The sequence below is a fragment of the Molossus molossus genome, unplaced genomic scaffold, assembly GCF_014108415.1.
Source record: "Molossus molossus isolate mMolMol1 unplaced genomic scaffold, mMolMol1.p scaffold_m16_p_13, whole genome shotgun sequence".
NCBI classification, from domain to species: domain Eukaryota; kingdom Metazoa; phylum Chordata; class Mammalia; order Chiroptera; family Molossidae; genus Molossus; species Molossus molossus.
In genome coordinates this window covers 59550419-59572983 of record NW_023425348.1, presented here as the reverse complement: position 1 = coordinate 59572983, position 22565 = coordinate 59550419, and the positions used below count along the sequence as shown (strand labels likewise).

Here is a 22565-nt window from a genome sequence, read left to right as displayed (position 1 = left end):
AGTGGCAGGTGCTGCCACCCAGGGCTGTCTACTGAAACGTGTGTGCAGCCCAAGCAGATGTGTTCCTCAACCAAAAACGAAGGGAACCTGTGCAAGTGGCTGCGTTCCCTTCTGCTCACCTGAGACCGTTCTGTCTGAAGAAAACAAACAATTCTGTCTGAGAAACTAATAGAGACATTGGCTTTATGTTTTGTTCCTTCAAATCATTTTTCTTTTGTTCAGTCACCTAGACCAATGTGATCTTAAAATAAATTATCAGTATTCATATTTTAAAAAAAGGGTTTTTTCTATATTGATTATAGAGAGTGAGGGAGAAGGAGAGAGAGAGAGAGAGAGAGAGAGAGAGAGAGATTAATGAGAGAGAACATTGACTGGCCACCTCCCCCATTCCCGGCACTGGAGATTTGGTCCACAACCTGGGTATGTGCCCTGATCAGGAAGCGAAGTAGCGACCTCTTGGTGCATGAGTTGACGCTCAACCACTGAACCACGCTGGCCGGGCAGTATTCATATTTTTAATGCATTTTGCTCCCTTGGTGCTTACTCCTTTAAAATTTCTATTGTGGAAAATTTCAAACATATACAAAAGAAGAGAGTTATGGTAAGAAAGCCAATGTATTCATTGCCATCTTCTATAATTTTCAAAGCATGGCTGATTTTATTTCATCTCTACATTCCTCCTCACCCCCTAGATTCTTTTGAAGCAAATTCCAAACATATCATTTTATCTCTATAGTATTTTCAGCTTAGAATAATTATTTTACAGAGCTTTTAAAATTAGAAATCTATAATTATAACAATACTGACATCCTTGCATATTTACTCTGTGCGGAGGATTTTACATGCATCTCTCATTTAATACCGTAACCTGGGGAGTAGGTCATCACCATCATCATTTTAGAGATGAAGACACTGACACTCAAAGAAATAGTCGTTTGCCCAAATTTGATGTCTTCCTGGCTTGATCTCTTTAGTCAGGTCTAACCCTTGCCCTAGAAGCTGCTTGCTGAATTATTTTGCTGCTGGTGGCCTATGGGACATGATGGCTAGACTGGCGTCGGGGGTCTGACTTTGAAAGCATTAATACTATTAGAGAGAGAATGGGTGGAAGGTAAAGACTGTCTTGTCTCCTACATCAAGAAAGATCTGCTGTGTGAAAACAGCCCAAATGTGGATTATCTGAATTCCAGCTTGGAATGAGTTTGTAGAATCCTCAAGGTCAGAAGCTCCTGAGAGGTCACTGAGGTCAGCCCCTTTTCTTAGGCTTCCTGGAGACATGGACACCTGTCATTATTAAAGGTCTGGATAGGGAATCCATCAGAATGCTTAAATTGGGAAGTTGTCAACTTTAATATGAGCTTCTAGGAAAATGCGGACTTTTTATAACTAAATAGTTGTCACACACACCTCCTATTCCTCTTTGTTAACAAAGACTTTGTCCCCTGACCACTTCCGAGAAGTTAGCCTCTTTTATTCTACCAAAATATCTCTGTAGTTAATCTCTGTTCCGTTCAGTTTCCAAGGGTCACTGTCTCCCTCTAGAGTCCCTTTCCTGGCTGTCATAGGCATGCTTGCTTATCTCAGGTGGTGGGAGCAGCTGTGTGGCCAGACTCCTTGAAGGAGGCAGAATGTGCTTTAGGCATTGAGAGGGAGGGAGGCTTCCTGCACTTACTCATTAAGTACTTAGTAAATGCCTGCATTGTGTCAGGGGCCGTGCCAGACTCTGCAGTCACAGCAGCAAGGCAAACGCGGTCCCCTCTATGAAGAGCTTACTGTTGAATAGGGAGGTTAGATAATTAAACAGATCACAAATGTGATCCATGTTCATGCCTGAGGAGACAAAGGGTTCATTCGGAGAAGGTAATGGGGTTCTAACCTGGCTTCAGGATCCTGGAAGGCCTCTCCGTCCTGAGAAGGTATGTTGAAATGGAGACCTGTCCAGTCAAGGTGAACAACCTGGGCAAAGACGTTGAGGGCAGAGCGGGTGGAGCGTGGGGGATTTACACCAGCTGGGTCAGAGTGGAAACTGAAGAGCACTGTGGATACTGGAGATCCTTGGGAGGTGATATTGACAGGAGGTGAGGACATTGACAGGATTGATTGCGATGGGGATGAAAGAGAGGGAAGACTTTCTCGAAGTGTTTAGCCCTTAACTGGAGGAAGGAGGACGATTTTGATAAGTGCGCACGTGTATGAGGGTCGTTCACACGGGGACGTGTGGCCATCGTGGTGGGGTCAGAGGGCAAGAAGACCCATGTGTAGTGGAGGATTGGGAAGGGGAGTGTGGATAAGGTTGGAGACAGAGGCTGCAGTCCGTTGTCTAAATCGCTTGTTCCTTGAAACACACTCGGATTTACCTCCTGGCAGAGTTCTGGAGGGTGAGTGAGGCATGCTTTCCCCTCACAGAAACCATTAAAAAAATGTGCCAACGAATAGGATGACTGTTATAATCTTGTAAAGAGAAGGTTAATTTTGTTGTGTGGTGTGTTATGTGTGGCTAGGAGAAAAAGGCTGAGATGACCATTTTTGTCCTTCACATACCCACTCTCCGCTTGTGTTGGGTGGAAAAGGAAAACTGGCTTTCTCGTCTTCAGAGACGGTCTGTTAAGGCCACATCGACTCTGCTTGCAGAGCCGTCACCCCGGTTTCTTGGTGCGAATCCTTCTAGAGCAGTGGTTTTAAAGTGTGGTGTCTGAACCAAGGTGGCCCAGGAACTTATTACACGTGCAGGTGCTCGAGCCCGGATCGTCTGGCCCCAGATGCGGTGCCGCTGACTAGTTTGCGTACTGCCTGTCCTCTCAGTGGTCTTCGAGAGACGTCCTTGGCTGTCCTCAGGCGTTTATGTGCTGACGAAGTAGGCCACTGCTGCTTAGGGATGTTAATTGTAATTGTATTTGCAGTAATGAAATTTGATCCAATAACTGCACGCTTGTTTGGAAGATGCCAAGCCTCCTTGGTAGTCTTTTTTTCAGAAAAAGTTCTCAAGCCTTTTTGCAGGGCCTCATTTCCAATGATTGGATCATTTGGGCTCCTCTTAAGCCTCTTTCCTGATTCTCAGTGATTTCCTTAAATTGGGAGCTTGTGGTTGCCCTTTGTGGCTTCCAGGGGCCACACACAGGGGCCCTCCTGAAGGGGTAAGCCCTGGCCCGAGGAACTTCAGGCTGTGGTTTTGGGGGTTGGTGCTGTGTACAGGAGCATTTTCTCCTCCGAGCTGGTCTGCCCAGGAAGCCGCTGGCAGACGCCTCTGCAGCTCTTGGTGAAGAGGAGAGGAGCGTTCCGGAGCCTTGACGCTGGCAGCTGACTGACAGCAGGCGGTGCATGCGGATCCCCAGGCTCTGTCGAGCGCTTGATGTTGAGGTGGGGCCCAGTTGAGAGTGTGTGCTCTGGAAGTTCAGATGCCTGCTGTTGTGCTCAGAAGCCAGCGGCCAGGCACCCAGGGTTGCGTGGAGTTCCCAGCAGGGCGAGGACCCTGGCCGAACCTGCGTCTTGGGCATCCTCGTGAGTTGAGCTTGTTCCTTCCCTTGGGGTCTGAGCAGCCCTCTGTTTTCTCATTGGATCATTTGGGGAAGAACTGCAAGTTGGAATTGCCTGGAATGTTATGAGTGGTGTTTAGAGGATAACACTTAAAAGCTTTATCTTGCTGCAGGTAAGAATTACCTTCCTTACCTTTGACCTCTTTGGGGGTTCATTTTGCAGATTTTAGGGCAAGGCTCTCTGAGGTGGATGCTGATTATGGGTCTGGGGGTGGGGTATCTCCTGCTGCTGGGAGATGGCTGACTCCCTTCCCTCCTGCAGTTACAAATTGGTGAAAGCTGATAGTGAGAGCTTAAGAATACAGGATTGGGGTGGGGGTGCACTGAGCAGGGAGAAGGAGTCTGCCCTGTTGCCCATCAGCAGAGCCCAGGGCTGTGAGGCCGACGTGTTGCTCTCTGCAGCTGTATAGCCAGCACCTTGTCTCTCCAGACTGACAGTCTTGCGCTAGCTTTGCCTGTTGCATTTGGTTGCCATGGCAGCAGAAAAATGAGGAAAAATGGAAACACCTGGCAAGCAGATACAGAAACTTGGACTGTTCAGCTTTCCTTCTGGGTCTAGGAGACGGCGTTTGTGACAGTCAAGGTAAGGGAAGAGGTGGTGATAGTGTCCTTAGTTCATTCAGACACCTGGGTGTTGGCTTGGCTTTTGATGTTGATGTGGCAAAGGGCACTGGCACAGGGGATGCAGTCCTCGCGACACAGTCTCCAGCTGCGCGCTGGGCAAGGATGCTGCAGTGGGGGTGTCCCTGTGCATGGAAGGGGAGCTGCCTGGCAAACAGTCATCTTGTTTTCTCCTGTGACACCCCTGTCTTCTCCTTGTACCTCCCCCTGGCTGGGGTGTGCCCAGATCTGCATTAGAAAAGGCTGTTTCCATTGAGAGAAGTGGCTGCCTGCTAAGCCAGGAGGAGCAGGTAGGCTAGGAGAGGGCTCACCAAGGCTCTTGTTAGAATTGTAGCATCTCTGAGACAGCAAAGCAGAGGTGTGAGGAACAGCAGAGGTCAAGGTCCGGTTCTCCCTGGGAATAGATAGGGACCTGTACCCTGGACAGCGGAAGAGACTGGCCCAGGGTCATTTGGCAGAGCGGGACTCAGGCCAAGTTCAGGGCAGTGCTGGGGTTTGGGGGTGCATGAGGGGAGCCCGCAAGGCTCACTGGATGATTTTCATGCTAGGTGAGGGACACTGTTTGGGCAGCTTTCCAGCTCCCCGGGTGGGGTGGGGAAACAGGGCTTGTGTTGCAGAGAGGATTGTGGAGGAGGGGAAAGAACACAGAAAGCCATAGTTGAGTAATGAGGCCATAGTGGCTGAATGAAAACCCGTGTCAGACAGCCTCCCCAGGGGGTTGGGAGTGTACAGTGCGCGTTGGCTGTCTGTGTGTGTCTCTTTCTCTGGGAAGAGGGGGTGTGGAGGTGTCTGCCTGTTTGGGACAAGAACTTTCTTTTAGTCTTGCTTTTCTTTGTGCATTGCTTTTCCATACCCCTTTAGATGGTGGGTGTCAGCGTCTCAAAAAATTTGCTGGTTGTTTTCTAATGTGCCTCCTTTCGAAGCAATAATTTTAGCTGAGTTCTCTGTGTAGGATCCTTGAAGATAAAGCATAAATTTGGGGGCCTGTTTTTCCAGGAATTCATGGAATATAGGTATCATCTCATGATGTCTTCTCAATAAGAGATTCCCAAGTCCCCATAGCTTTCTAACCTCCCTTTTTAGCCTTGAAAACTCCTGACATTATTATTCTCCTGGGGAAAGAAGGGGAGCCCAATCCCCTAGCCACAGGGTTACTACACTTCAAAGAAGCCCCAGATACAGTGTTCAGAGGAAATGATTGTTGTTTGGAAGGTGATTGTCTGACATCTTGAGCTTTCTAGAGAGAAGTGCCTAAGAAATAAAAATAAGGTGTACCTGAGATTTAAATTCTGGGGTCTCCACTTGTGACAGTCACCAGCTGCTTTTCATTTAGCCGAGTGCTTCATGGTTTTCCAAGTGTTGTTTCAGTCCACACACTTGCCTTGCGAGAGGAAAGTCGTTTTCACTACCTTTTGCAGTCACGGAAACCAAGGCCCAGAGAAGCGACGTGACTTGTGGAGGAGTCGGCCAGCTGCAGAGTTTTGTTGAGACCCAGTTATTCTGGGCTCATGGTCTTTCTAGCACCCCAAGGTCCTCTTGGTTTGGGGGTTAGTCTTGGGGCTGAGAAGAGCAAAAGCCTGCCTGTCAGACTTGGGGACTTGGCTATGGGTGGTGTCTCTGTGGCAGAGCTCAGGTTTTTGGAGTCCAGCTTCTTTTGGGGGCAAATCTTAAATCTCTTTCAGGCTTTAGTTTCCTCCTCCATAAAATGGAGATGGTGAAACTGGCTTTGCAGGTTAAGTGAGATAACGTGGGCAAAATGCCTGGCACTTAGTAGGGCTGGACAAGTACAGCCCAGTCCCTCTGCTTGCTTGACCTTGTGTACCTATCCCTGAGTGTTGGTGACACTTGGCTTGGTGACCTAGCTATTGTATAGGCAGTAGGGTAGGGAAGGTCTTGCTTGATCCCACTTCAGTCTGCTGCTGTCCACAATGTTGACTGAGAGCAGCTGAGGATTAAACAAATCACCTGAATTCAGACCCAACAGAAGGAAAGGGCGTCTGAATTATAGCCTCCCTTTCTCACTGGTCTGCCAGTGTTACATGCATTTGCTCCTGGGTATGTAGGAAGCAGCTCCTTTTACAGAGAAATGGAAGGACAGAGAGCAGAACTTCCTGCCCAGGCTCACCTGACCCATTCTTGAGGAAGTTCAGAGGAGAATGAAGTCATTTTCCTGTTGATCTTCTCCAGACTGATTTTTGTCTGGTCCTAACTTCGTTTGTTCCTTTCTGATGGGCAGCAATTGAGTTAAAACTCCAGCTCACTGTTTTGAGCTTCAGTCCACACCCTTCCAGCAAAATGATCAGTGTTCTGTAGCCCAAGTCAAGGAAAAAGTCTTTGTTCAAATCATACCCCTGCACTTTGGGCATCCAAGACAGCAGGGAAACCTGGCTTTTAAGTTAATAGGTTTTATGTAATGAAGCGGAGAGTCGGCCCTCCTGTAGCATGTGCCGGGTTCAGTCAGTCTCCTCTTCCGGGATCTGTGTGCCTGGCCCGTCTGCACAGCAGCTCAGCTCAGGGCCACATGCGCTCCTCTGGGGGAGGAGGAGGGTTCTGGGGTGAAACCTGGTCTGAGAAGTGTCTGCCCTGCCAGGCTGTAAAGTGGGGACACACTCTTAGATGTCACTGGCTGAAGCAAATGTGCCGGAAGGCGCACAGCCACGCGAGTGATGGTCCCTCCATGTTGTCTCTTCAGGAGGCTTCACACGGGTACTGCGGATGTTCCCGTAGCTTAAAACAGTGTGGTAAACAACATCCAGAAGTTTCCATTGGAGTCAGCTTTTCAGCCAAGTGAGGAAATTGTTTTTTGAATGCCAAATGGTGTTTTGAGCATGGCCACCACTTTCTCTTTTTCCTTTTTAGTGTTAGATGTAATTCTGGATAACTTCTAGTTATTTCCAGAAGTCTTCTTCACCCATGGAGGACCTACAAGATCATTCATTGCCCATGTTGAGATTCAGGGGAACCTTCTCTGAAGACAGACCTTGCTACTTGGCTGAGTGGGTAGCTGTGTGCACCTTGTTCTAACAGAGCCAGGTCAAGGGCGACCAGGTAGTGGTTGAATCTGTTGCTTCAGCTGGGAGCTGTCCCTGCCCATGGGCAGCCCTGGTGAAGATCCACTCCTCATTTGTGGAGGCAACATGGTCCCCTCCCTGCGGGAAGATTTCGTTTGGACGGCAGTCGTCTTTTCTAACAAGCCAGCCTTCTCTGGCTGTGTCTCAGCTGAGGTCTCTGTGGTCATGAAGACTGGGGTTGTCTTCATGTGCTCCTCACTGCCTGATCCCTCACTGATGTCAGTGCTGGAGCCTCATCCAGTCCTTCTCCAGCTGAAGTGTGTTCACCGCTGGCTCCCTGGGTGATTGTCGTGCCCTGTCCCCTCACTCCCACGGCTGCAGGGCAGTCGGCTTTGTTCCTGTGCGAGCCCCAGAGCTCCCTGGCCAGCCAACATTTCAGAAGCTTGTGTGGGGAGGAGACCGGGGGCCTTGAGTGCAGGGGGATGATTCAAGTTAGGGCTCAAGATTGTAAGGTGCAGAAATGGCAAAAGTGGCATCTGTCCTGGATTTCCTGGGCCAGTCACAAGTCCAGATCACCTTTCCTCTGTCCCACAGAGGACGAACGGCACATCTAATGGATGGAATCTGATGCAGTCATTTGAAATGATGTGGATGAGATTAAAGGAATGGAGAAAATGTTTATTATAAGTTTCCTTAAATCAAGATGCAAAATCATAAACACAGTATGATCACAGTTATATAAAAACAAAAGCCCCCCCCCCCCCAAAAAAAAACAGGCATATAAAAGAGAGTGAAAGTAAATATACCAAGTATTAAAAATGATTTTCCTTTGGGTAGTGGGCCTATGCTGATTTTTTTTTCTTTCAGCTTTTTTCTTATATTTCTCAAATATTCTATATACGCCTATTTAACTTGATAAACTATCAAGCAAACCTTTTTCATTGTTGGTCTTGATGTCCTGAAATTTAGCTTAGAGCTATGGCTGCCATAACTGAGGTCGCCCACGATTTCTTCTTGTCTCACACCTTAGAAATTTGAAAAGTCAGGCAAGACCAGGCTCCAGGGAGGCGTTGGAACATAGTTCTGTCTGGAGGCAGGGCCTGGACAAGGCAGACTCTCAGAGCCCCTCCCACAGCCTCACCAGCAGTGAGTGTACCACATTCTCTCAGTGGGGAGCAGTGAAAAAGTCTGGCTGGGATGGAGGCCAGGGGCGGGGAAGCTAGAGTGAGCGCCTGAGCTGATAAAGAGCCCGCTCCTTCTGCCCGAAGGGATTTGCACCTCCAGCTGCCAACATCCGGCAGGACCCAGCCCCTTGGAAAGCTGGTGCCTGCTGCCGTGGTCTTTCCGGGAAGAGCTGCCCCAATGGTGCAGGCCATCGGAGCTCTGGTTTGGGGCATGGGAAGGATCACGTATCCTTTGAGCAGCAGTGGTTTTTCAAGGAAGCAGCATATTTTATCTCCAAGGTGGAAACTAGAACCTCTGTAGAAGTGAGGCTGGAAAAGGCCATCAGAGTGCTTCGTCCTCAGCTGTGTCCTGCCTGGATCCTCCATCTCCACCGGGTCCTGGCCCAGGCCTCCAGGTCAGATGCTCTCCACTCCTCAGGTGAAGAGCCTCAGTTTACTGCTGCCGCCTGGATCCTGTTGCCTGTCAGAGCAGTGGACAGCCCAGCCACTCCTGAGACTGCTTTGAGAAAGGCTCACTGATCCTGGAGTTAGCAGCTTTGGGGAATCAGCCCCGGGCCATTCAAGGATAATACTGAATTTGTGTGGAGGCATTTGCCACCCGCTGCTTTGAAAACTCTGGCAAATGCTGGGGCTCTGTGGAGGCAGGTGAGAATGGTTCTCTACAGTGTCTCTTGAGTGTTGGACCAAGATGTTCCCAAAGTTCTGGTCCTCCCAGGGCAAGTGGAGCATCTCGGTGGGAAACATGTCACTGGATGCTGATGGGGATACACCCAGGGGATCCCCATTGGGGTTCCAGGCATGCTTCATTCTTCTTGCTCTCCACGCATGGCACAAGGGGTTAATATCGCCTGTGGCTCTATTTTGGGGCAGCTGGAGTGTTCCCAGAATAGGACTCTTTGTTGAGTAGTCTATTTTGGGAGGCAAGTCCTACTGGCGTTTATGCAAGCAATTCTCTGTGTGTATCTGGGGGTGTGGATGTGTTCACAAGTGATTTCTTGTTACTAATTATACACAGCTTCTTTTGTGAGCCAGAGAAATGGAGGTGTGTGTGTGTGTGTGCGTGCGTGCGTTTGTCCATGTGAGTAAGGGGTATGGATTGCTCTTGCTGTGATGAACCATGTGTGACTGTGTGCCCATGTAATGGGGCAGTTGCCATAGACATGCAAGTAAGGGAGCAAATGTGGGGACTGTAGGACAGCTGGTGAGGATGACTGCCTTTGCCCCTTTGTGGGGTGTCAGGCTGTGGAGATGTGCCCATCTGTCATCCTCGTGATGCCCTGAAGCACATGGGTAGGCTGGGCATGGTGGCCCCCAGGCTGCAATTTGGAGGCAGGTGGTCTCCAAAAGGTCGGTCCAAGTTGCCTAAGGCCCGTCAACCAGTTCTAACCAGGAATCAGTCTCAGATTCCACTTCCTACTGCAGTCAGGCACTTATTCACTAGATTCTCTTACGTCTCCTCACAGGCCAAATCCACATATGTCAAAGCAAGAGAGAAACCAAAGGCCGTCCAGCATGGTCAGCGAAACGTCCACGACCGGGACCACTTCCACCATGGAGGCCAAGCCTGGCCCCAAGGTGAGCTCCTGGCCGCTCCTTCCTTCTGTCCCCTCTTTTGTACTTGCCAAGCCCCTCTATAATCAGAAGAAAGTTTGACCTTCACCGTAGTTTTGTGAAGGAGACACATGAGAAGTATTCTCTCATGATGATAGAGCGGGAAGTTGAGGCCAGCTGGGGGTATGTCACTTGTCCAAGGAAACAGGTGATTGCTCACAGAACCAGGACTGACAGCAAGGCCCTTGGATGCAGTCTTCATTTTCCAGATGTATCTTGGAAAGGCCACCTGTGTGTTAGAGATGGCCTGGAGAAATCTGTGACTGACGGGCCCTTGAAAAGGGCCCAGCGGTGTCTGTGCTCAAGATTTGGGAGCACTGCCTGAGGACAGGGAACAGAGCTGGCATTGCAGAGGACACCGTGCTGAGGACCGAACCCAGCGGGGAGGGATACATACCTGGTAATTGGCAAAGTCTGTGACCAAAAAGTAGCTTTGTTCCAGAAAGTCATAGGACATATTGGGGCCAACAGCTGCTGGTGAAAATTGATTGAAATATCCCTTTAAATTTTTTTTCTCTGTGACCCAGATGGGAAGCTTGCCAGGTCTTGGACTCGCTTTTTAATTAGAGTGCTGTGGCCATGTGCATGCTGGTCCATGTCTCCTTGCTGCTCTTTTGATCAAAGGGCGCTGGCACTTCGAGGAAGGCAGAGGAGCCTGCAGCCCTCATCACACAAGTGCTTTCTGTGCCTCGCTAAATCCTCCCTGCTGCTAGAGTTTGCATCTGCTTACTCCTAGATCATCAAGTCCAGCAATAAGGTCCACAGCTTCGGGAAGAGGGACCAGGCCATTCGGAGGAACCTCAATGTTCCGGTGGTGGTGAGGGGCTGGCTGCACAAACAGGTGAGGGGGGAAGGGGAGATGGAGATGCACCTGCTGATTGCTTTCCTTTCCCTGTCCTCTTCTACCCGAGCTGGGTACAGGCTCATAATACGTGTTCTGTTCCTGAGTTTGTCTGAAGCAGATAGGTTTTGCCCACCGTGCTGAGCAATTTGCTGTTCATATTTATGAGTGGACTGTCTACTCATTGGCTACAGCTCCCCTTCCCATACCCACTGGACCACTTTGACCCTGTTGCAGTTTGCTGCCCTGGGACCCAGGTGCTTATGGGGGGTGGGGGGCAACATGAATCCAGCCTTCATGCTAGCACTTGCCTTCCTGATGTTAAAGAGTCTTTGTTATCATTTGGCAGAAAAACCTCTCGTTTCCTCTTTCCCAGTCCAGCACACATATCTAGCTCCCAAGTCAACCAAACTCAGCTCATTGCTCCTCACCACTCACCTTCCCCGCCGCCCCCAGTCTGCTTTTCTGGATCACAGGTTAGAAACCTCAGTGCCGTCACCAGCTCGTCCTCCTCCCACATCCAGCCATCCAGGAAGCCCTGTCAGTTCTGTCCCCCTGAGACCCCCTTCATCTCGGTCCTCCCCATCAGTTCTGGCCATGGATAGGCTGTGAGTGCCCAGGGCTAGAGACTGTCCCTCTCGTCTCCTTCCTTCTCTCCTTGCTCCCCACATTCCTTCACCAGGTGCCCGCCATGTTCTCGGTGGTCTCACAGCAGATACAAGATGAATGCCATGTGGTTCCTGCCTTCGAAGGCCTGGTGGTCTGCAGGGAGCCACAAATGGACATGTCTCACGTGTCATGTCCTCACCCAGCGCATGCCCTCACATATCACATTATCTGAAAAAACACAAATCCAGCTCCAAAAGCAATGATGTAAACTTCTAAAGGATCTATGGGAAGACAGGAGGGCATTACATTGCACACACCACGGAATAAACTCCTAAAAGTCTCCTTGAAATCTGTCCCCCCAGTTCTGCTCTCCATGGCAACACCCACAGCTCCATCCCTCTCTTAAGGAGACCCCTTCCCTCACAGCTCTGTTCTCACTCTCCTTTCTTACCTCTGCCCATCTCTTCTCTCGCCTGAGTAATTTAACCCTCTGACTTTTTCCATTTGCATCTCTGTGCCCATTAAACAAAAGGATGCTCCTTTGAAATGTGGAGGGAAGGAACTGTAAATAATTCTTCCCCACCCCCAGCCCCTTGGCTGTGCTATGACTAACAGGTCTCGGTGGAGTGCTATGGACACAGCAGAGAGTGTAGCTGTGTTTGGGGGAATCCTAAAAGGCTTCCCAGAGGAAGTGACATTTGAACCAGGTATGGAAGGGTGGAGAGGAACTCAGCAAATTAAATTTGTTTTTAGCACTTCAGTAAGTAGAGAATGAACAAATTTCATGTTGTTAGGTTTAGAAACTGTCAGAATTATTTTTTTTTAATTAAAGCCTGTCAAAAACTTTTGCAGAAGGAAGATAATTTTAATAGCTAAAAAGGCTCTGGAATTTTCTTAGGTTTGGGAGAAAAGTGACCCTAAAACACTACTATTTTTCTACCATGACCATATCTTTTTTAAAACGTTCACAATCACCTAAAAAAATCTTTTCTTTATTGATTTTAGAGAGAGAGGAAGGGAGAGGGAGAGAGAGATAGAAACATCAATGAGAGAGAACATCGATTGGCCGCCTCCTGCATGCCCTTCACTGGGGATCAGGCCCACAACCTGGGCATGTGCCCTGACCAGTAATCAAACCGGCAACCTTTTGGTGCATGGGTCGAAGCTCAACCACTGAGCCACACCGGCAGGACTAAAATTTAATTTTCTAGTGAAAGAATGTCTGTACAATAAAAATTCATTAGTTTATTGAAAGACAGAGTGAATATGGGCAAGTCAAGATGGGAGGAGGACCAGGATGCTCAGACATTGCCCTGACTTGTTTTCTTTGCTTTGCAGGACAGTTCTGGGATGCGGCTGTGGAAAAGGAGGTGGTTTGTGCTTGCTGACTATTGCTTGTTTTACTATAAAGGTGAGCCGAGGCGTGAGCCACCAGGGCTCTGTGCTGGGGTGGGGGTAATGCAAATGGTGGTCTCAGATTCCGTGACTGAGCTCAGTAATAACCTGCTGACCTGCCAAAGCGCTCACTTTAAATATGGATGGTTGGTGACGTCATTTTTACAAGTCCCAGCCCTGAAAGTTCCATTTATTGAGTGAAAACCAACAAGATCTGGTTTACTACTACTTAGGATCTCAAGACCTGGAGTTGTCAGCTTCTGCCCCACCCCCCCTTAGGACATAGGCACACCTTTGACATAATCTGGAGGGGTGGGAAGTACAGGTAAACCACTGTATTTTGTAACCTGTTATCTGGATTTGTCTGTCCACTGGGATATTGGATGGACACCTGGTGGATTGAGTTGGCCCTATGAACGTTATGTACATAGAGTAGGCTGTGTATGCTGAGAAAGAAAGTGAGCCTCAAGATTTGGAGGAAGAGAGAGCTTACTTTTAAGATGAGTAGACTGTGATAGGCACTTTAGAAGACCTTCAAGGACTTAGGCAGTTTAGCGGGGGTCAGAAGTTAATTGCATTTTGGAGCACTTGGGGAGGCTTCTTGGAAGAGATGGGATTTGAGTTGGGCTTTTAAGGATAGGCACTATTTTGCTTGTGGGGGGTGAGAATGGACATTACTAGTAGAGGAGGTCACTTTAGTAAAAGTTCCAGGAGCAGAAGAAAGTGGAATGTCAAGCCTGTGAGGCCGGAGTGAGTCTCGCGTGGAGGTGCTCTGGGAGATGAGGCTCAGGAGGCGGGGAAGGGCAGAGGAAGCTGGGCTTCCTTCTGTGTCCAAAGTGCCTTTGAGGAGGAGAGGGACAGACCTGCTGTTGTCAGGAAGGAGCCCCTGGCAATGAAGATGGTTTGGAGGAGGATGAGCATAGAGGTAGGATGTTTCACACATGCTCCAACTTTTCCTGTGAGGTTTGCGCTACCCAGAATGCCCTTCCCCATCCTTTAGAACACTTCAAATAACCACCTTCTGGAGCCTGTCGACTTCCCCAGACTGTCACCCCGCCTCTGTGTTCCCGAAGCACCTGAGATACTATTGTATCTCAGGAGTTAGCAGGTGGAGTTGAGCGTGTTTACATGTCTGTTTCAGCCCTTGGGGAGAGGGCCCTGTCTGAGTCACCTGTAGTCCTAGCCTGAGCACAAAGGTCCCCGGGAAATAGCCGAAGGGACCATCAGTGACTGCAGTCATGGGGGAGAGAGAAGGATCTCTGAACTAGGGCAGTGGGATGGACCAGCCCAAGGAAAGTGCCCCAGAGGTTATTCTGATGTGTTTTTCCATTCAAAGACAGCCGAGAAGAAGTGGTCCTTGGGAGCATCCCTCTGCCCAGCTACGTCATATCGCCTGTGGGCCCTGAGGACCGCATAAGTCGCAAGTATTCCTTTAAGGTATTGCTCCCTCTCCTCTATGGCTCAAATTTCATCCTATGAAATTTCCCCAAAAAGGCTTTATAAAAGCGGTTCTTTTTATGGGGAAGGGGGAAGAAGTTAAGCTAGAGAGTTTCAGGCTCATGTTAATGGTTACAAATTCTTTACGCAAGAGTAATATCACATCACAAGTACTTTCATTTGTATCTGAACTTTTGAGTCCCCCAGCCTTGCTCAAATATTTAGACCCCTCTTTTCATCTCTCTTCTAGTCCTGTGGTTGCAAATTGGACACAGCCCTTCTCATACTTTCTTATCACTGTAATCACCCAGTCTGACTAGCATCCAACCAAGTAGTGCAAATGATGATCCTTTATAATGAATTTGTATCAGTTATATTATGAAAACTTGCATTGAGGGTCAGGGAGCCTGCCGTTGAAGAGATTTTCAGGTTTGTCCACTTTATCTTTTGAAAAGCGATTAGAATAAAATTTGGCTTATTTTCTGGGTCACTGAAGATTCCTAGGGAAATCCCTTTACCAGTAAAACCCTTTTCTGTTTCCTTCGTCACCATGCCATTTGGAGTGAGTGGGTCCGTGATCATTGCTGGCCATCCTCTGGCATCTTCACAGCCAGGTGTGGAGGCTCCAGGTGTGGTCAGGCCTAAACTTGGGGAATCTTGAGGCCTCCACAATTCTTTCCCTGCTGATATTTCTTGGATCTCTAGGGATAGTGAGGGTGGGATGGGTTGAAGGTCCACATCATTGGCATTAGGAGTGGAAATCTCATTGAAGCAGGTGCTGCCAGTGCCAATGGCCACGGGGAAGCACCCCTCATGCTGCTCAGGATACAAAGCAATGACATGCATTTCAAGCCGGGGTGAGGTCTCCTGCCTACCCTCTTCTATAGCTTGGCTCTTTCATTGTGGGGGTGCAAGATGAGTTTTAGGCAGTCAGTACTAAAGCAGAGATTGAATGAGTCAAGTTTTCCAGCCACCAATAGTTAAAGGACCATGGAAAGCACATGACAAGACACCTTCAATTCTCTGGCAGGGCTAAAGGAAAGTGTTGGTACACAGTGTCAACAACACCATTGGCAAGTGATCGTCGTCATCAGCATCTGGATCTGGGGTCCATTGGGGCTGTTGGAAAGTCAAGTCTCATTTTCCTCCATCTTTCCTTCCTGAGTTGATGCTCAGCTTTGTCCATCCTCAGGTGTGAGCTTTCCTTCTCTTTCCCCTGATTACTGCTGTCCCTACGACTCCAGAATTGTGGGTTCATTCTTGGATCCTCTCCCCTTCATGTTGCATTATATAGTGTTGCCTTATATCTGCAAAACCTTTTATGATTTGAGAGGTGCTTTTATTCGTGTTAGCTCAGTTAATGCTTGTGGGGAGGTCAGTATTATTAGCTTCATTTTGTAGGTCAGGAACACGAGGATCTGAGCGCTGAAGAAACTTGCCCATAGTAACAAAGCTGGAAGATGATAGAGACAGAATTCAAACCTGAACTATATCCTCTTTCAATTGAATTACAGAGAGGGAAAACAATTTCTTTCTCTTCCTCTTATTTTGGTTACCTCCTGCACACACATTGTCAGAGGTAGGAGGTGATTTGACTTAACGTTCATTGTTATCATTTTAGCAATACTCTTCTATTTAACAGTTCAGGAGCCTTTCCTGCTTGTTGCTGGCTCTGAAAGCATTTTGTTCAATAGATTTCAGACTGGTCTTTTGCAACCTGAAAGCCTTCCTCAGAAAACCTTCCTTTTTAGGGTCAAGTGTTGCCATTGGGCAAGCAATCAGGGTAATGATGTCGTATGTGATTTTTCGGGGGACAGCATTTGGAATATTCTCAAAGTAGCTGATCATAAGTATATTTATATATCTCAACACTTAATTGGGAGTTGTGAAAATAGATTCTAGGAAAACATCTTTTATGTGTCATATTCTTTTCTTTAAAAAACTGTTTTTTTCCTTAGACTTTACTAAGACTGTTCCCTAAATCTTTTGTCTGGGAGACAGAAGGCATGCATGTATTTGGGGAGACCTTTAGGAGAGACGCTGAGGGTCTGAGAGCAGAGAAAAGCGACTGCTGTCAGACCTGGTGGTGTTCAGCTGCTTCTCCAGAAAGGCTGTGGTTTCCTGAGGATGAAGGGGTACCCTTCCCCTTTGAGCTGCAGCATCTTTCTTTTAGGGGCCAGAGAGTGGGCCCCCTGGGCAGGTCAGGATCCACGTTCTTGGGCATCATGAGGAATGCACAATTTGTTGTCCTGAGCCTTAGGCCTGTTTCTAATGTCAGTGCACCTGTGAACTTCTCTGACTGTTGTTAGGGCACCTTGCTTGGGATCGTTCCGCATTATCTGTGGTGGTAGATAGAGATGCAGACTGAAAGGTCATATGGTCCTCTCCTGGTCTTTTTTCCCCCAACTGTGCCTGCAGCCTGGCAGGCCCTACTCTTGACCAGGGAGGTTGGGTGCCAATGGACCCTGAGCACAGCCAGGTCTGCAGGATGAGCCAAGCAGGGCTCTCTGAGACGGTCACCCTGTTCTGCCGGCTCAGCTGGGGCACCTCCCCAAAAGTCTCCTGTTGGGTGCTCAGCCACCCTCGGCCTGTGGTCACCTCTGAGCAAGCTTGGCCCTTTGGATCCAGGCTCTGCGCAGCAAACATCCCCACTCAGCCAAGGGTCCAAGGGTCTTCAGTGGGGAAAGTGCCTTTACTCCCTCCCTTGGACCCATTCTCCCTCGCGCACGATCGCAAGGTCCTGACCTGAGCCTGCAGACCCCTCGTGTCCGTGGATACATCATATCTCCCTTTTTAACCTGTAATGTTTCCTTTGATTAAGAAAGTAGACCTTCACAGGTATCAATCAGCAGCACCTGTGCCTTGATCGCCACTAGAAATCAGAAAGATCCTCACGTCACATTATAATTAATGTAAATATCTTGAAATATCATTTATGAGCTTCCCCACTTTGAAATCACAATAATTATTACTGCATTTGTTTTATGATGCATTATTTATGTACGTATTGTTAATATTACATACATAATGTAGGGAGGGAAGTAGAGAGAGAGAGAAAGAGAAACATCAATGTGAGAGAAACACATCAGTTGGTTGCCTTCTTCACAACCCTGATCAGATCTGGGAATCAAACCTGTAACCCAGGTACGTGCCCTTGATCTGGAATCGAACCCATGACCCTTCGGTCGCAGAGCCAAACCAGCCAGGGCTTATGATGAGTTATTAAAGAAATACCTGTATCACTGTCTCACAATGTTTAAAAATATTTGATAACTATATTTCAACATAATATATTTATCTTATTTGTGAGAAGAGTTCATAAGATTCACCAAACTGTCAAAAGGGTTCATGACCCCCAAAAGATTAAGACTACCTGCTGAATTCTGGCTGAAGACCAGCCAAGAGATGAGGTTTTTCACTTATTTATTCAACAAACGTGTGTTGTGTTCTGTGATTTTCCTTGGCAGGATGTAGGTCCTGGAGATACAACAATAAAAAGGACAGAGGCCTTGCTTGGGGTCATTAGGGAATGAGAAGAGAACCAGAAAGCTGCCCTTCTCTTCCACCTCAGTGTTGCTTTGCGTCTCTCACATCTGTCTCCTCCTCTCCCTGTCACTGCTCCGTGTCAGCACCGCCACCGCTCCCTCGGTCACTGGCTGACTGCACGAGCCATGCCTGGCACAGAGCGCGTGCGCTGGAGTGCTGCCTTCGGCCTCCAAGCGCCGTGGCCTCCGGCCCATCCTCACGCTTCCGGAATTGCACGTGTGTTCAGGTGTGCTCCCCTGCCTACAGGGGAACGCCCAGTCTTGGTTCACAGAGCCCGGTTCTTCAGCTGCTGTCATCTTCCACATGTCCTCCAGCCATACGCAACTGCCTGAAGGCTCAGGACATTTCTCACCCACAGGCCTTTGCTTGAGCTTCAGCCACAGCCCAGAATGCCCTTTCCTCACTTTTTGCTTGGCCTTCAGGTCTCTGCTCAGGGTGACCCTCTCCGGGAGCCTTCCCTGGGCCCTCCGGACAGGTCAGGTACCTTCCCTCTGCACATCCACAGCTCCCGTGTCACTGCAGTGCCTGGTCGACGTCCCTCTCCAGAGCGTTCACTGGAAAACCAGCCCTTCGGCGGGTTCGGTGATTCTGCCTGGGTAGATGGGCTAGTCCCGATCTCCAGACGGGCCATGTGGACCAGTCATCTGTGGTAGGAGTCTTGGTAGGGGACACTGCTCTCACCTCCTAAGTGAAGGCTTACTTGTAGTTTACGTTTAGTCCTCTATCAATTAGTGATGCAAGAGAGGGTAGAGAAGACTTCTTCAAGTTTCTAGAAAACTCTATCAGTCAACCACCTTAGGTTACTCAAGCTACTGCTCCTACAGGAACATCAGCTAACCGCTTTGAGTCTTACAATGGCCGGCTGTGCCGAGCGCCCCGAGCACGTTCGCTCATTCAGTCCTCCCATGGCCTCACACATAAAGACTGCTGTTGCCCACGGTTTTATTGTCAAGCTGAGGAAACAGGCATGAGGTGGAATGGTTTGCCCAGGATTGCCCTGGGGTAAGAGGCAGAGCCCACTGTGGATCTCAGGCTGACTCCAAAAGCCCAGTTCACCGTGCCAGTCAGCACAAAGCATGGGCATGAGGAGTTCCTTTCCCAGTCTAACCAGAGGACCCCACTGTCTGCGAGGCACGAACCTGCGGGTCTCATCCTTGACCCTGGCCGTTCTCTCGCCACTCATATCCAGTCCATCACCAGGTCCTGCTGATGTCACCTGCCAGTTCTCTCCACCCCCTGTCCACTCCTCTCCTCTGTGCCCACCGCCATCTCCCCCCTGCAGTCCTGTCATGGCCTCCTGACCCGTGTCCCCTCACCTGCCCCTGCCCAGCTCTAACTGCTTCTCCCTATTGCAGCCAGGGTAGTTTTTCCTAACAAAATATGATCACAGCACTCCCCAGCTTAAGCCATTTAATTGCTTCCATTGCTCTTATAAATGAGACAAAGCCCTAATGTGACCACAAGGCCCCAGTGACCCGGCCCTGCCCACTGCAGTAGCCTCATGTCATCTCGCTCCTCTTGCCAGTCATGCTGGCCTCAGCCTTGAAACATACTGTACTCCTGTCCAACTTGGGGCAGCACACAACCCCTCTATGCTACTCTTCCTAAAATAGATGCTTCTGTAGACGGCAGCTTAAACGTCATTTCCGTAGGTGAGTCCTTCTCCTGGTCAGGCCGGGCTCCCCTGTTCCTTTTCTCACAGCATCGTCAACTTCTTGACAGCACTTGCTACAGTGGTAGTTACTGGGCTGTAAACGGTCTCGGTCTTGTAAGGCTGTTTCTTCAACTTCTGGTGTAGCTTCATAAGTGACCAATTATTGTTGAGTGACTACGAGAATGAATCGGTTAATCCTGGGCTCTGGCCTTCCGGGGGCTCCTGTATTTCCCCACAAGGTCTCTGTGCTGCCGGCTGACAGTGGGGGCTTGAGGTACGAACATTCCATTCACTCTGTTCTATCAAGACCTGAGTCCTAAGAGCCGGGGAGCAGTCATACCCCAGGGGCATTATGTTTGTCCAGTGAACCTCCTTTGCTCATCCTGATTGCCTTCAGGCCTGGCTTCTATTCAGACGTGCACAGTTGTCGAGCAGCATTGTGTTCACTGGAAAGTGAAGAGCAGAGGGGAAGGGAGCCTCTTCGAGATACTACTTCCTGTCATGTTCGCTCTGATGTCTTCCTCTGGCTCAGGGTACTATGGACTTGGGTCACTAGGCCAGGAGGAAGGGGAACTCCCGGTTCTTCTTGGCTTCACAGTTAATAACATCTAATATGCCCAAGAACAGACAGAATGTAGTTGGGCAGCTGGGCCTTGCACATACTGGCAATTTGTTAGTGACTGAGGGCATGTTTCGGATCATGTGTAACTCCTCTGTAATGATGGATATCACTCCCAAAGCCCATTTGCAGTCAGACATACAAATTCCTCATGTTGGAAGTGTGTCCCATGTTTCTTTCCTGGACAAGGCTATGTCCATGAATGCTGTACAGCAGGGACCTCCTCTCTGATATCCTTGAGGGTTCCCTTCTTTGTGGGTGGCCTTGTGTCTGGTGGGGTGAGTGCCTGTCCCAGAACTGTCTCTGGTTGGGCAGAAAGTCTGGGAGAGGGTGTCAGAGATCTTTTTTTTTCTTTATTGATTATTATTTTTTGTTTGTTTAGAGAGAGGAAAGGAAAGGGAGAGAGAGCTAGAAACATCAATGAGGGAGAACATTGATTGGCTGCCTCCTGCATGCCCCCTACTAGGGATCTGGCCCACAACCTGGGCATGTGCCCTGACCAGGAATCAAACCGGTGACCTCTTGGTGCATGGGTCATCACTCAACCACTGAGCCACACCGGCCAGGCAAGGGTGTCAGAGATCTTATGGGGTCATTTTCCAGGAGAACTTTTCCAAGAATTTCTGCTGATTCACAATAAGACTTGCAAAGATCTCTTCTCATTCTATTCTAATTGCTACATCTCCACCTTGCTAAACCAGGAGGATTCCTTCCTGGGGCCGTAGGTGTCCCCTTATGCATGCAAAGAAGGAAATCAGGTTTGCTTTGGTCACTGTAGGGACCCGTTGCTGCAGAGCACATTTGCCTGTACTCTCTTGGCCGCGGGCTGGATGAATCCAGATATGTGGATGTCAGAAACCCATATTTAATATGCATTTTAAACCTAGGTGTCGGTGTGGGGAGAAGTAAATGCTGAGGGGTTTCATTCATGACCATTCGTGATTCTAGAAGCTTGCCATTTTTCAGCTTCTAATTCGTTCTCTCATTTTGTTTCCTTTGATCCTTGCATGGGATCTGCCTTTCATTCTGGATCCGGACTATCAGACCAGGGATATGTATCATCATACTCATTTCTGAGTAGGACCTGGGAGCATTGTACAGAGAAGCCTAGACTCAGAGTCAGACAGATCTGGGTGTAAATCCCGGCTCCAGCTCTTCATTCGTTCAACAAGTATTTATGGAGCACCTACTACATGCGAGGCACTGTTGCTGGGATACAGTAGTGAACACAGTGCACAAATCCCTACTCTCATTGCGTTTATATTCTATTACGTATAATGTAAAATACAGAATGGCAGGTAATGATAAATGCATTGAATAATCTGTTACTGAACGTGGAAATCTGGGAAAGTCACTTAACATCTCAGACCTTCACTTGCCACATTTGTAAAATAGATTCTGTCTCTACCTCTACAAGGCTGTTGGGATTAAAATGAGATTAAATTCATGGACGTGCCCAAGAGACCCATAGTGGTCATTCAGTAAATCTTTTCTTTTCTTTTTTTTAAACACCAGCTTCCTATGTAGATTTGGAAGGCTCTTCCTTGCAAATTTAAAAGACAGGCCCCTGCTCACCAGAGCACAAGGGGAGCAGCTGGTGTAGCCTCTCGTTTGGGAACTGTCCCAGGTGTCTCTCTTGGTCACGCCTGGTGTCTCTTCACAGGCTCTTTGCAAGTGTGCCGGTGAAAGCACCCCAGCGCTTCCTGGCACATAGTAGGTGCAGGAGATTTTCAGCCAAATGCCAGCTCTGTCAAACTTTGTAGTGCCTCTTGGGAGAGACAGAACAGCAGCCTCTTTGATGGGCACACAGCACAGTCCATGCCCAGGCTGTGAAGTGCAGTGAATATCTGCACCAAGCTGCCTGCTGTTGCAGCTGATTTTTGACTCAGTGCCAGTAACCATGTGCTTCAGGAGAACCCAAACAGATTCCCGAGAGGCAGCTTCCACGGAATGAGGGTTTATTTAAAGTCTTGCTCACGTGTGTCCCTCCCTATGCATGAGTAAGATAAATCAGGAACAGGTAACACCTGCACAGCTTTTTTATGGGGGACAGACACAGCTGTCCCGGGGCCTGGCTGCACTAAGAGAGGGGAATTCAGGTGTGGCGTTTCCTGGTGTGGAAACAGGCTGGGTGGTGCTTGGACTTTGAGCCTGGTAGAGGGGAGAGCATGGCCCGAAGGTCTCCTTGGTTTTGCTCCTGGGAGTGGAATGTGTGCTAAACTCTCTGCCCTGGGTTTCTGTCTCCATCCTACAGGCTGTGCACGCGGGGATGAGAGCGCTCATCTTTAATAGCTCCACTGGGAGCTCTCCAGCGGAGCAGTCGGGCATGAGAACCTACTACTTTAGTGCCGACACCCAGGAGGACATGAACGCTTGGATCAGGGCCATGAACCAGGCTGCACAGGTGCTGTCTCGGTCGTCAATGAAGAGGTCAGTCTCAATGGAAGGTCCCTGTCAGAGCACTTCCTATCCTAGGGTGGGGACCCAGATTTCACCGTTCATTC

General features: G+C 48.9%; 1 protein-coding gene across 1 annotated transcript in view; it reads left to right on the top strand.

Annotated features, from left to right (window-relative positions):
- PLEKHA7 (pleckstrin homology domain containing A7) overlaps positions 1 to 22565 on the top strand; it is a 203870-nt gene that overhangs the window by 135766 nt on the left and 45539 nt on the right. Inside the window, exons 5-9 of the mRNA XM_036259722.1 lie at positions 9813 to 9924; positions 10697 to 10801; positions 12749 to 12821; positions 14142 to 14242; positions 22316 to 22491. Of these exons, the coding sequence (XP_036115615.1) occupies positions 9813 to 9924; positions 10697 to 10801; positions 12749 to 12821; positions 14142 to 14242; positions 22316 to 22491 (567 nt within the window). The remainder of the gene's footprint in view (positions 1 to 9812; positions 9925 to 10696; positions 10802 to 12748; positions 12822 to 14141; positions 14243 to 22315; positions 22492 to 22565) is intronic.